This window comes from Leptonychotes weddellii, chromosome 2 (genome assembly GCF_054177405.1).
Source record: "Leptonychotes weddellii isolate Sample4059 chromosome 2, ASM5417740v2, whole genome shotgun sequence".
Classification (NCBI taxonomy): Eukaryota; Metazoa; Chordata; class Mammalia; order Carnivora; family Phocidae; genus Leptonychotes; species Leptonychotes weddellii.
This window is the reverse complement of record NC_138370.1, coordinates 20,702,875-20,717,809: the sequence shown is the minus strand read 5'-3', so window position 1 is coordinate 20,717,809 and position 14,935 is coordinate 20,702,875. Positions and strand designations below refer to the sequence as shown.

At 41.0% G+C, this 14,935-nt stretch overlaps 1 protein-coding gene across 5 annotated transcripts in view; it reads left to right on the top strand.

Moving 5' to 3' along the window:
• TRMT9B (tRNA methyltransferase 9B (putative)) overlaps positions 1-14,081 on the top strand; it is a 59,289-nt gene extending 45,208 nt beyond the window's left edge. For all 5 annotated transcript variants that reach the window (XM_081808336.1, XM_081808321.1, XM_081808313.1 and 2 more), the window contains 2 exons: positions 6,758-6,931; positions 12,818-14,081. In XM_081808336.1, coding sequence (XP_081664462.1) covers positions 6,758-6,931; positions 12,818-13,851 — 1,208 coding nt within the window. In that variant the 3' untranslated portion in view covers positions 13,852-14,081. The remainder of the gene's footprint in view (positions 1-6,757; positions 6,932-12,817) is intronic.
• The last annotated feature ends 854 nt before the right edge of the window (positions 14,082-14,935 follow it).

Here is a 14,935-nt window from a genome sequence, read left to right as displayed (position 1 = left end):
GAATAAATAAATAAAATCTTTAAAAAAAAAAAAAAGAAATTCATCAAGTCAGAAAGTAGGAAACTTTTTGAAATCTACATTCACACAATGGTGACCTTTTCGAGAGCCTCTGCGCACATCCTCCCAACAAAATCGACCTGGCACTGAATGAATAAATCATGACTGAAATGACTGCGGGTGAAATTGACCATTTAAAACTTGGAAACATTCACATTTGTAAATAACATTTGGTGGCTCACCCTGACTGGCTCTCTTGCCTTCTACAGAAGAGCCAGAATTGTGGGATTACACAAGAGGTCCCGTAACCTCTTATTAGTCTCATAGATCCTTTTCCCTTAACTATTCCATAGGTCTTTCATTATTAGAGCCTTTCTTTAATTAGATCATATCTTCATAATCACTGATTTGCCTGGAGGACTTTGGCTCAGTATCTTTCTGAATAAAGAAGTGGTAAACCACAACCCAGCAGATCTAAGACTAAGGTTTAAGACATGGTAGGATTCCCACTTGAGGCATGCCCACCTAAAACTGCTTTCCAGCAACTGCGTGCAGACTGTGCCCGGGAGAGTCATAAATCTGCAGTTACCAATTCCATCTGATTTGACATTTACTCTAAATATTAGTAAGAGAAACAGACCTGTATCCATGGCTTTTAGCATATTAAAGGTGGTATGAGCAGGGTGGAATCTGGGAAAGGGGTGCATGCCATATAGAAACGGAGAGACTTTGAAAACTACCTCTATCATGTCAACTTTTAAAAATTAACTGTGGTTTCAGAAGATACAGTGAGTTTGGAACTCTTACCACCCTCGATGTCAGCAAAGTGCCAGAATCTTAAAATCAGTTAGGAAGAAAAGGAACCATTCCATAAGTGGCTTTGGGACAACAGTATAATTATATGCTGCTTTCTCATACCTTACCCCAAAATTCCAAATGAAGCAAAGATATAAATATGAGAAAATTAAATTGTTAAAGGACTGGATGATTGACAACTAGATTATTTTTAAAAATATCCTCAGAGGCAAAAGCCCCTTCTGTGTGTAACACCAAGGAAAGTCAGAAATCATAAAAGACAATACAGTTGTCATTATTCACAGTACCTACGTTAAGTTGATAAAATTGCCATGAACACTGACTTTGTGAATACTGAATTACTGCCCTGAGGGGAAATGTAGGATCAGGTTCCTGTGAGCCTCTGGTCACAACATTTTGGTCAACTGATCAATACCTAACCTTGTTTCATGCTTCTGTGTATTTGAAGACACATTATGACGATATAGTATGGATTCTTTAACATTAAACTCAAGGCCAACACACTATATAACTCATGCCTGAACATAATTTACTGAACACATATATTTCGTCATAAGGCTCGTCATAGCCATCTTGGGCTTAGGAACCCTTCACAGCACTTTAACTCTATGCTCAGGGACCATCCTAAACCATGAAGTCACTGGAACAAAGCACAAAAATGTGGCACTAAATAGACCACAGAAAGAGCACTTGTTGGTAGGATGAGAATCAAAACAAGACACTGGCCAGACACCTCAGGCAACTCAAATTTTTCCAAATTTTTGCTGCTCTATAAACAGGCTTGTCAGTGAACCACCATGCAAGTGCCTGAGTATTGACTTGGGGGTCACAGATTTTATCACATAGGTGAACGTGCAAATATGGAACCTGTGAGTAAAGAAGATCGACTATATGGGGGCGCATGGGTGGCTCAGTTGGTTAAGCGACTGCCTTCGGCTCAGGTCATGATCCTAGAGTCCCGGGATCGAGTCCCGCATCGGGCTCCCTGCTTGGCGGGGAGTCTGCTTCTCCCTCTGACCCTCCCCCCTCTCATGTGCTCTCTCTCATTCTCTCTCTCTCAAATAAATAAATAAAATCTTTAAAAAAAAAAAAGAAGATCGACCATATGGATATCTTTGGCCATGTAAAAAGTTGAAAGTTCTACAAGGCAAAAATCTAGACATATATAAATGAAGTCAAAAAACAAAAATTAAGTTAAAAATATCTGCAATTTATCTGATAGAAAACTGGATAATTTACTGAATCTACAGGGTATTCTTTAAAGTCAGTACAAAACAATAGGACCAAAATTTCAAAAAAAAAAAAAAATGAGGAAAGGATACGAACAAAAAATTAAAAAAAGGAGGACTACCACTTGCTTAAAATTGTTTTGCTGGCTGATGTACTTACGTGGCTCAGTAACAAAGGTACCAAAGGGTATACGGTGAAAAATATGCCATCCCCGTCCTGCGGCACCAAGTAACCCATGCCAGAGGCAATGAGCTTTTTGTATAATCTTGAGATATTTCAAGTATAAGCATTTGCATATGTGTGCATATGGGTGGATTGTCCTTTTTTGATTACACAAATGGTGGTATGTTATACAAACCTAGCTTTTGTTTCCTTTCATATATTGTGATCATTCCATGTTTGTACTTACACAGCTGCCTCACATTAAAACCTGCATGGCATTCTCTGATAATAGCACCCTATTAACAGATACATGTTGTCTGCTCGATCTCGCTCCTACAAATTATGGTGCAAATAATATTCTTTAGATGCCCCTGTGCAACTCCATAATTTTATCTAGTAAATATTTTTTTTTTTACCCATTTGTATCTTTCGAATTTTGTGCTTTTACTGTTTAACTACTCAATGAATGAATGGTACTATTTTGATTACACAATGAGCGATAGGGTTTTTAAAAATATTTTATTTATTTTAGAGAGAGAGACAGTCTAGGGAGAAAGAGATTGAGAGCAGGGAGAAGGGCAGAGATAGAATCCCAAGCAGACTCCAAGCCCAGCATGGAGCCCAATGGGGGGCTCGATCCCCTGAGATCATGACCTGAGCTGAAACCAAGAGTCGGATGCTCAACTGACTAAGCCACCCAGGCACCCTGAGAGATAGATTTTAAAATAAAAATGAAGTTAAAGAAAAAATAAATGAAAAGAAAAGAAAGAAGCCCAAGGAGATTAGAAGAAAAGAAAGTAGGATAGGGATGCCTGGGTGGCTCAGTCAGTTAAGCAGCTGCCTTCGGCTCAGGTCATGATCCCAAGGTCCTGGGATGGAGCCCCACATCGGGCTCCCTGCTCAGTGGGGAGCCTGCTTCTCCCTCTGCCTGCAGCTTCCCCTGCTTGTGCTCTCTCTCTCTCTCTCCAACAAATAAATAAAATCTTAAAAAAAAAAAAGTAGGATAATACGACTATCTCCAAAAGGAAGTATTTTTTTCTTTCCAGTTTTTCCACTTCGCTAAAATCAATTGTTATGTTGGCAACTTGACTAGTTATTAGATTAGCAATATACAGTTAATTATGAGTAAAACTTTGCATAAGTAATAAACATCCGGAGGTAATCGGGTTCCAGTTGCCCATACAGTAATTTCCTAGGCTGTTTTCACTATTTAAGTGGTGCAACTTTCAGTTGATTAAAATTTTATTAACCACCTCACCCCATTCCCCAGCTGAGCTGATTTGCTGAGGTGTGGGTGAAGGGTTCCTGATGACAACTAAGTCTTCAGGGCAGGTATCAAGAATTAAGTGAGCAGGAACTATAGCCTAAGTGAAAAGAACTTGCATGATTCAAAGACAGCAGAAATCCCAAGTCTCTCAGGAAATGCTAGGCACTGTGCAGTCATGGCAATGCCGTTACCTAAAATGGGCTTGTCACTAAGGACATTAGTAGATGGGGCATGGAGGGTGTTCTGGGGTTTGAGAGCTTTATTTAGATTAGCTTAGAAAGCCGGAAAAAGGCAAGAGCCCGATTCTTTTTGGGCAAGGTTACCTTTTTACCCGACATCAGAGACAACCATCTGTCCCAGTAGTATTGAAAATTGCATTTTTGCGTACATAATAAAAATGAACTTTTCAATAATTAAGATTCCCTTTGCCTCTTCACTGTATGTACTTATTCTCTGTGGTCAGATTTGATTTGCTAAGTCATTCTCTATTTACCATTCCTGCACTGAGTCAATGGAAATGTAGAACCTCTGCTTTGTGGTAGGCACATAATATGCCTACAGAATAAAACATATCCCTTCATCTCTGGTTTCAAGAAATGTATATAAAATGGGAAATAAATAGGCTATACATTCTTCTTTTTTTTTTTTTTCTTTTCCCATGGGAAAAGAGAATTCTCTTTCAGATAACGGTCTTAGCAACAAAACAAAAAATTTAAAAAATGTAATTCCTACAAACTTAAGGGGAAACAGATTAATTATTTCTAGCAAACACTTGCCCACCATGCACCAAAACATTTTGTGGAATTGGGGCAAGTATCTGTTTCCTTCTCTGAGTGTGGTGCAGAATGGAAAAAAGAGGCAATGGAAGCCTACAGGCACTTTCTGTTTGCTCACTTCAGTACTATGAGAGGTTATCCTTTAATGAGATTTTGTAAAGCAGCATGAGTGTTGTGTGCTGGAGCTTGCTGCAATATCAAAAATGTTCTGATAGGCTTCTTGCACATTTAAGATAATGGGGTCACTAGGCTTGGCAGTGTTCCCCATCTCATTAGGATAGAATCTGCCCCTCTTTAGCATCTCGGTGTATGCAGTTGGAAAATAAATAATGGCATCATACTTGGGAGATCCACCACTATCCTTGAAACTGAATGTCATCAGAAATGAATATGGGATTGGGACGCACCTGGGTGGCTCAGTCGGTTAAGCGTCTGCCTCCAGCTCAGGTCAGGATCTCAGTGTCCTGGGATTGAGTCCCATGTCCAGCTCCCTGCTCAGCAGGGAGTCTGCTTCTCCCTCTCCCTCTGCCCCTCCCCCTGCTTGTGCTCTCTCTCTCTCTGACAAATAAATAAAAGCTTAAAAATAATGAATATGGGATAAATCAAGGGTTCCATGGGCCTTGGAAGCCTTTCAGGAGATGCTGAGATTTGAAAAGGCCCGAGTGGTTTCAGTACTGCCAGATGCCCTCTGAACACCTCCCTCTAGCTCGAATGGTCCACAAACCTGTTCTTCTTTCCTGTTTTTTACTTTTTAAACTCCAGCATCATTAATGAACAGTGTTATATTAGTTTCAGGTGCACAATGTAGTGATTCCACCATTCTGTACATTGCTCAGTGCTCATCACGATAAGTGTGCTCTGGATCCCCTTTGCCTGTTTCACCCATCCCCCACCCCCACCACCGATAAGCAGCAGTCTATCACGAACCTGTTCTTATTCGTCTCTCTATGATAATTTTCCATTTTTTAAAATGTATCCCCTGAGCCAATTAAAATTAAAAAAGCAAACGGATTTGCAAGACTATTTTTTCTTCAACTATGACCATCATCTTTGAAATACTCAGGACTGCCATTTTTAAATACTTTGTGATTCCTATTTTCCCCATAGCTCCCCTCAAATATTGGTTTCTTTTTCTCGTAAGCATTCTTGGGAACCATGGCTGTGAGATCTAAAATATTTCTAAGACCCCAATCATTTACATTGAAATAATCACACTGGAAATCTTATTTTTTTATTCACAGGCTCACCACTGTCTCAGCTGGCATCGATGAACTTTAATTATGCTTTTAGTGTCTCATATAATTTTGAATGGCCTATCAAGAGGGAGTTATTAGAGCATTGTGACGTATTTTCGACATCCTTGATTAGTGGTAGATTTTTTTTCAGGGAGAAAAATCTAGAGCTAATGCCAGTAGGCACAAATATCAGCTCTAATGATATCTTTAAATATTTCTGGGAAAGGAATTAGCTGCTATGTCTGTGCAAATATAATACTAGGTACCAGATCCTACAAGGCTTTGTTTCACGATGGTTACTCACTCCTATTGCTTCCTTCTTCATTGTAGTATCAGATCCGATTGATCTAGATCTTTGGGTTGTGTAAATATTGAATTCTTTGGGTCTCTGCCACCAGAAAATGAATGTCAAAAATGGTCTGTTTAAGAAAAAAGTAATTCTAAGAGTTGCATACTGAGTCAACAGAGATCATTTAAAACCTAGAACTGACAATAGATTGGATGAAAAGATACCGAAATTCCCTTTTCATTCAAAGTCAACATTTTTGAAAAGCATGTTTTATTGTATACATTCATTTATTTATATCTAATGAAAAATGGTGGGCAGTAGTTTGTTTTACACAGCCAGTGAGTGGTAAGAATGTCTGGGGAGAGGGGCGGCTGGTGGCTCAGTCAGTTAAGTGTCTGCCTTTGGCTCAGGTCATGGTCTCAGGGTCCTGGGATCGAGTCCTACATCGGGCTCCCTGCTCTGCGGGGAGCCTGCTTCTCCCTCTGCCTCTGCCTGGCCACTCCCCCTGCTTGTGCTCTCTCTCTCCTTGTCAAATAAATAAAATCTTTTAAAAAATGTCTGGAGAGAGAATATGAGAATAAATGCCATCACATACAGACCTTCGCATAATGAAATATGTATGTGAAGGTAGCTTTTATAAAGGACTGAGCATCACTCCTGGGGTCTAGGAAACCCCCCTCTCCTGCCGTGAGCCAGCTAACAGTCTCTGGTGGTGCTTGCGTGCTCACCCCTACAGGCATGACCTCATTAAATGTTTGATCAATATAATTTCTTTTTCCCGATTCCTCTCCCTCTCCTCCTATAAGTGAAAATCTGTAAGTGCCCTCTGGAGGTTTTTCTTTGGCTTTTGTGAATACCTTCATGCCATGCTGTCATTGGTCTCAGTTCGTTAATACAAAGTTATTTCTATTGCTTGTTATAAGAAAAACTGTGCGTTCTACTTTCCCAGAAAGGACGGCGCGTAACACAGGTTTTTCTCTTACAGGTTGTGGGACTGGAAAGTATCTTAAAGTGAACAGCCAGGTGTACACCCTGGGCTGTGACTACTGTGGGCCATTGGTAGAGATTGCCCGGAGCAGAGGATGTGAAGTCATGGTATGTGACAACCTTCAGCTCCCCTTTAGGGACCAGGGCTTGGATGCTATCATCTCCATAGGAGGTAAGGCAGCCTCTGGCCACACGTTCACTCTTCACCTTGAGAATGACATTACCTGGTGGAGGCCCTTCTCACAACTCAACGTGCATTCTTTGGAGAAATGTCTATGTGATTCATGTGATCTAATTTTTATTAAAAATATTTCAACTGGATTACTGAACTAATCTCAAAGGTACTTGATGGTGGTACCTGGGATTGTGATAACTAGTCAAGCCTTCCAGTTGGTATTGTATTCTCTCCGATGACTCATTCCCAGTTCTTTTACTTATGAGTAAGAAAGCATTAAGGGAATTTTACTCATTGGAATATTTTGTACTTGGTTATATTGAAATGAAGCCAGATTTTTCCAATGTGAAGTAGAACTTTAGAAGTCATATTACCTGCTTTAGGTCGCGAGTGTGTCCTTTATTAGCAGGACATTATAAAACTGATGCACTGAATGTCACCTGGCAGGCTGTGTCATGCAGCCTACAGCTCACTGATGCATAAGGCACCAGGGAAGATGGCCCCACTTGGTCCCAGACTGCGTTATTTTTATAATGCCACTCAGCTCTCTTAATGCCAAAGATTGTTCAGAAGTCTAGGGATTATGTTGCTATTTTCCCAGCAAATGTGCCCATACAAACACACAGGCCACAAATGAAAAGAAAAACAAAACCCCATGCCTGAAATAGACACAGGTAAGGCTCTCTTACGCAATGCACGTAGTTCTGAAACCGAGTCCGTTAGTCCTATTTAAATACGCTAGGGAATCTTGCAGCAATTTTCCGCAAAGAGGAAAATCTTCTGCACAGCAAATCATTTGCTCCAATACACTTAAAAGATTAATCTATTTGACTCCAGCGAGCTTCGTCAAAGCAAGGGGATCCTACATAAAATTGACTAGATACAAAACTGATTGTCAGATAAAAATACAGAGTAAGACTATTTGCTCTCTCCTGAAGGAAATGAGGACTCGATCTATTTGACCTTAGATGGGGACTATATCTCTGCTTAGCGAGGGGATGCAGGCCTGGATGCCCCAGCCGTGAAAGTCCTTGGGACTGGCAGGAGACGGTTGCCATGGAAACCTGCTCTACGACAGCCCCACTTATTGCAGTCGAAACTGTTAAGTCCATTTGGGGCCTCAACATGAAGAGGAGGGATTCCTGTTACACCAAGCAACTCATTACAATGCTTTGAATCTTGAGTGGAAAGAAAGTTTCGGGGCTGGTCATTCTACCGAAAGAACGAGAAATCGCGGAGAGGTCAGAGAAGTGTATTCTTTGCTCTTTTTGTTCGTTGACATCAGTTTTAGAGTCTGCAAGGCTCCCCACGTCCAGGCTGTGCCACTGGGGCACCACTGTGGGCAGGGGGAGACTGCCCGGCTTTCCTGCGCCTGGGAAATGCTCTAAGTCTCTCTCGGCTTTCAACAGAAGTCTCACGCCTTGTCGGCAGAAGAAATACAACACACCCGGTTGCCATCTTCTGAAGAAAAATGCTTCCTTAGGTGGAAACACACCATGTATTTTTAGGAACTGTAACTATAAATTAATGTGATGTGGTCATTTCAGCTAGGTTTCACATTTAGAACCATATTATGAAAAATTCTGATAGTCTGTCTCTCTTACGTCCATTTATATTTACTTCCCTGTTTAGAAATCTGTATGTTGACACTTTTTGCTAATCTTCACATGAAGAAATATATAGTTTTTGCTTTTCCATGTCTCTTAATCATAATACTTTGAAAGGTAAGCATCATACCTAATGATACATTCATTATGTTTTACTGGCAGATTGGAAAAAGAAACACTCTTTCCACTTACTTTTAGAATAGCTTGACAGTTCTGTGAAAATTTAGCAATATATTAAAACAGTGCCAATCAACTATTTATTTTATGCCAACGGTTCTCAGCTTGGGTTTATGTTGTTGCCCCCGCCAGCCTTAGGGGACACCTGTCCTTGTCCGGAGACATTTTCAGCTGGCTCAACTGGATGTGTGTATGTACAACCGACTATCACCTAGTGGGTGGCCCCCTACAACAAAGAATTATCTAGTCCGAAATATCAGGAGTGCTGAGGTTGGAATGCTCTGCTTTATGCTAAACCTATGGATTCTGAATGCTTTTAGATAGAGATTTGAGACCTGTACACTGGAAAAGTTACATAACAATATATCATAAAATATCAAGATACAGCAGGACTTTAAAGATGATCTTGTGATGGGGCGCCTGGGGGGCTCAGTCATTAAGTGTCTGCCTTCAGCTCAGGTCATGATCCCGGGGTCCTGGGATCGAGCCCCACATCGGGCTCCCTGCTCGGTGGGAAGCCTGCTTCTCCCTCTCCCGCTCCCCCTGCTTGTGTTCCCTCTCTTGCTGTGTCTCTCTCTGTCAAATAAATAAATAAAATCTTTAAAAAAAAAAATGATCTTGTGTAACTTCCCATCTAGTTCTAGAATCCAGTAATTGAATTCAACCTCCCTATTTTCTGGGGTCTCAGTAGGAATACATTGCTATAGAATCCCTATATTGTACTATTTTTGCCTTTAGGTTGTGATTATGATTTTTAAACAAAAGGGGATTTTTTTTTATCCTTTAAAGATTCAGTATAGTTTCCTGACATTGATAATTCATGTAAATGTATCTTCATATCCCATTTTGGCTCCATTTAGAATGTTTTAAAATACATTTTTTATATAATGAAGAAATCTTCATTTGTAAACTTTCCCCAAAAAATATGGCCTAAAGGTTACTTAGTATTACATGTTAAATATAAACATAAAACAATACAGGGGTGCCTGGGTGGCTCAGTTGGTTAAGCATCTGACATTAGCTCAGGTCATGACCTTGGGGTCCTGGGATCTAGCCTCCTGGCGGGCTCCCCGCTCAGTGAGGAGTCTGCCTGGCCCTCTTCCTTTCCCCCTGCTAGTGCTCTCTCTTGCACATAAATAAATAAAATCTTAAAAAAAAAAAAAAAAGCAGCAGCAATATAAAAGATTGAGATATTTCTTGGGTGATATTATGCTATTAAAAATGAATCATCACAGAACAAATGTTTAACAAATACATATAAAGACTTTCCTATTAAAAAAGACTTCTTTTGAAGCCCAGAATCCTGGAATGTTGAAGACTTACGAATCTGCTAAAAAGAGATTATTGTATTAGTCTGGTTTTAATGATGCTTTTTTCCTTTTTGGCCCCCAAAAAGGAACATAGTCAACTCTCATTATTCACGGTAATTATACTGTATTAAGTCTCTTGAACACTTCATTAGTGAATATGGAGCCATTGCTCCCAGGGGAACTACAGGACTAGGTTTCCGTGAGCCTCTGGTTGCAGCGTTTTTGTCAACTGGCTAATACACAGCCTTGTTTTACATGTGTTTCTATTTATTTTTTTTTAAGATTTTATTTATTCATGAGAGACAGACAGAGAGAGAGAGAGAGAAGCAGAGGGAGAAGGAGGCTTCCCGTGGAGCAGAGAGCCCAAAGCGGGACTCGATCCCAGGACCCTGGGATCATGACCTGAGCCGAAGGCAGATGCTTAACCATCTGAGCCACCCAGACGCCCGTGTCTCTGTTTAAAGACAACTTATTTTTTAATTTTTATGTATTTTTTTTTTCCAGAGAGTGGGGGAGAGGGGGAGGGGCAGAGGGAGAGAGAGAATCCCAGGCAAACTCCAGGCCCAGCACAGAGCCTGAGGCAGGGCTCCATCCCACAACCCCGAGATCATGACCTGAGCAGAAATCAAGAGTCAGATGCTCAACTGACTGAGCCACTCAGGTACCCCTAAAGAAAACTTATTTTGAGCTCATGCCAACAGCCCAAACGAAGCTTCTGTAACACATCTATTTTCTCTCTGAGACATAGCCTAGCCTTCTTACGCTTAGGAACCCTTGGGCGCTATGCTCAGGGATCATTTTAAACAGCAAAATCACACACGAAAAGCACAAAATGCAAAAAATGTGGCACTAAATAGACCATGAAAGGACACTTGTTGACAGGAGGTAAGCCAAACCAAGGAAGCAGGGGTCACCTGGTTCGATCTCAGCTGGGAACATGCATGATGGGAGTTTTTTGCCACCATGTGCATGTCAACAAATGACCACAAAAACATGGAGAGTGCTATTTTTGGGGGGGGTACAAATATATTCTGGCAAGCAGCAAAATTTGCAAATACAGTATTCACAGATAATAAGGATTGACCATATTTGCTAGATACACCCACAGAAGTTCTGGCGTGAATTAGGTGCAAGTCATGGGAGATATGAACAACCATGAATAGTCCTAGATATGAACATTAGCTTCATCTTAAGTCTTTGTCCTCCTGACCTCTGTGCCTCCTTTTAGCTCAAGACTCTGTCTCTAGACATGTAAGCTTTCAAATGGACCATTATAAAGGGCCCTGTGGGGATAGGAGTGGGGAATAGTCTGAGGCCACGTGAAGTCAGGTGATTGGTCAAAGATCACAAGGTGAGTTACTAACAGATCTAGGACAAAATACATGGGGCTCCTGTTCTTCAAACCCATTTTAGCCTCATCATACCTCTGGCTTCTCACACTGCTACATGGCGGGGCAGGAGATACCAGGGTGTGTGTGCTGCTGATAGGAACAAAAACCTGATTGGGAACAAGACCAAATGTGCCTGTTGAATGATCTTCCTCTGACAGCTTTATCTCCATAATAATCTCATGTTAGATATTTGCTATCTCTCTGTGGCAGGTAAACTAGAGATTTATCTGCTTAACACACCACTACCAGCTGGATTGTGGTGAGGGTTATAGGAACTGTCCTAGCCTCCCCTCCATCTCTCCTCTCACTACTCATACCTGAGCAGTAGTGTCCAGACTCCCCTTAGAACCAATTTCCTACCTGAGACATGGGGTGGGCCTTACCCCTGCATGTGGAAAGAGATCTGATAGTTTCTCTTGACACAGAACTGTGATCAAACTCCTCTCGGAACTAATAGACTGGCGCTTTCCACATACTATTTGATTAAAATATGCCTAATAACACACTTAAGGCTGGATAAAGGCAGTCCTACTTGAATCTCACTTTAACTTTGCAGGGATTAGAAGTAAAACAATGATTTAAATGTTGATTTTTTGAAAATACATACACAACCACTTTATATTAATATTAAATTTTGAGACGTCTCCACAAACACATCTTTGTCTAAATTTTGCTCCCTTGTTGAAAATGGTTCTTGGGGACCTAAGTCTAAACTGGCGTGTGGGGAAGGCTGGATGGATACAGTGCTATGGGCCCAAACTTCTGTATTTAATTAAATATTAAATATTATATTTATATTAACTTTTTAAAAAATTATAAGCAATTACTTGGACTTGGGCTTGGCTGGCTTATCTTTGTTGCATTATCTAAACAGAAAAACAATTCTTCTCCACTTCTATTTGCTTTATTAATTTTGTTAACATTGATTAGTGGTGTTAACCTTTTGGTGCTTTAGAAGTACCAATCATTCATTAAAGCAAGGAATTATTTCATAGTTTTTCTACTAGGGAATACTTACCTAACATAGTGCTCCCAGGAAAATTTCATTAATTCACACTGATCATCCTTCTAGTTAACAAATTTCATAGGATTTGGGAACTAGGAGGATTTGGAACGGACACATTATTTAAGTGTCTTATTATAGGCAAAGAAATCTGAAATCTAAAGAAGTTAAATAATTGCCCCAAATTGTCAAAAAAGTACAGGAGCCAGAGACAAAAATTATGTCTCCCCTAAAGCAAGGCTGTGCTGTTCCCACCATCTATCCTGCCATGTAGGAAATAAGGAGGCTTTCCTGCATGCTGAAATTGCATCGTTATTGTATGGAATATACTAATGTTTGAATGCATCGGTTTACGTATATGTATACACACTGAGATCTAGTTTCTTCTTTTTCAGTCATACATCATTTTTCTACAAAACAAAGAAGAATCAGAGCAATAAAAGAAATGGCCAGGGTCTTAGTTCCTGGAGGCCAGCTGATGATTTATGTGTGGGCCATGGAACAAAAGAACCGGCACTTTGAGAAGCAAGATGTGCTTGTTCCGTGGAACAGGGCCTTATGCTCCCGGCTTTTCGCAGACTCCAGCCAACCTGGGAGAAAGCAGCCGTGTGCACATTCAGAAAGAAGCCATCCCTACCATCCTCCCTGCTCTGTCTGTAGCTGTTCTGTTTGTTTTCAAGAGCAGTGTCATTCACAACGATCCCACAGCCTGGACTATGAGCCACTGATGGCTAGAATGTGTTGTGCAGATATTTCTAAGGGAGGGGAGGAAGAAAATGGATTCTCTAACACGTTAGGAAAATCTTTTCGCTCCTGGTTTTTCTCTAGGTCTTTGGACGAATCAACTCTGAGGAAACAAATTGAAAGAGTGAGACCCTTGAAAAATACAGAAGGTTGGGCCCATAGCACTATATCCATCCAGCCTTCCCCACACGCCAGTTTAGACTCAGGTCCCCAAGAACCATTTTCAACAAGGGAGCAAAATTTAGACGAAGATGTGTTTGTGGAGATGTCTCAAAAGCAACTGGAGTGGCCGAGAGCACCAGCCACAGTGAAACATCTATGTGGGGACCAACAAGGAGAAGTTAGGAGAAATGGAGATGGGAATTTTCTGGAAGGCACCAATACTAGTGAGAATGGCATGAATGCAGGTGATGTGGAAGAAGGTCCCCCTTCTGCTAGTAGAATCCTGAGAAGGATTTCTGCACTTGACTCCACAGATTCCAACCCAGAGGAGACAATTTCTGTCGAAGACCAACAGCCCAACGTTTTGGATTCCAGAGCCTTTATGCGCTACTACCATGTGTTTCGAGAAGGCGAGCTCTATGGCTTGCTGAAGGAGCACGTGGCAGAGCTGCATGTTCTGAGCTCTGGGAATGATCATGGCAACTGGTGTATCATTGCTGAGAAGAAGGACAATTGTGACTGACTGGGGCATTTTAGACAATTCCTCCAAAAGGTGGACCATGTTCTTTTCACTGGGTTTAGTTACAGTTACCTGAATTTGTGTCCAATTTTATTATTTTTAATCCATGTATGCTTTGGTTTGTAAAGATGATGAGTTGGTCATCTTTTAAATCTTTGGATGAACCCAGAGCCTGGCATGTAAAGCATTTGACAAAGGGTATTCGTAAATTATTAATATAAGAGAACTGGGGCGCCTGGGTGGCTCAGTTGGTTAAGCGACTGCCTTCGGCTCAGGTCACAATCCTGGAGTCCCGGGATCGAGTCCCGCATCGGGCTCCCTGCTCAGCAGGGAGTCTGCTTCTCCCTCTGACCCTCCCCCGTCTCATGCTCTCTCTCTCTATCTCATTCTCTCTCTCAAATAAATAAATAAAATCTTTAAAAAAATATATATAAGAGAACTGAAGGAGCAATAGGAAGTGAACTTCAGTATTGTTGGGATCTTCTTTTCCCTGCAAGGTGAAATTATTTTTTTTTTTTAAAGATTTTATTTATTTATTTGAGACAGAGAGAATGAGAGACAGAGAGCATGAGAGGGAGGAGGGTCAGAGGGAGAAGCAGATTCCCCGCCGAGCAGGGGGAGCCCGATGCGGGACTCGATCCCGGGACTCCAGGATCATGACCTGAGCCGAAGGCAGTCGCCCAACCAACTGAGCCACCCAGGCGCCCGCAAGGTGAAATTATTATGAAGATACATGTATATCATTTGTCAGTATTAGATGCTGATTTTAGCAGATTCTGGGTGTTTACTTTTTTTTATTACTATTGAAGTAGAGTCAACATACGATGTTATATTAGTTTCAGGTGTACAACATAGTGATTTGACAATTCCATACAAGATTCTGTTTTTATTTTTATAATGAAGGGGGTGGGTGAGTTCTGCTTCTCAGGCTACGCTTTAGATCCATATGTAAGATACCAGGTAAACTCCACTGCGCAGATGTAAATGGAATCACGCGATATATTAATTTGTTGCCAAGGCCTTGCTCTTACTTGAAGTCTTTCAAAAAGTGAGAGATGGTGGAGAGAGACAAGAAGTGTTACAAGGA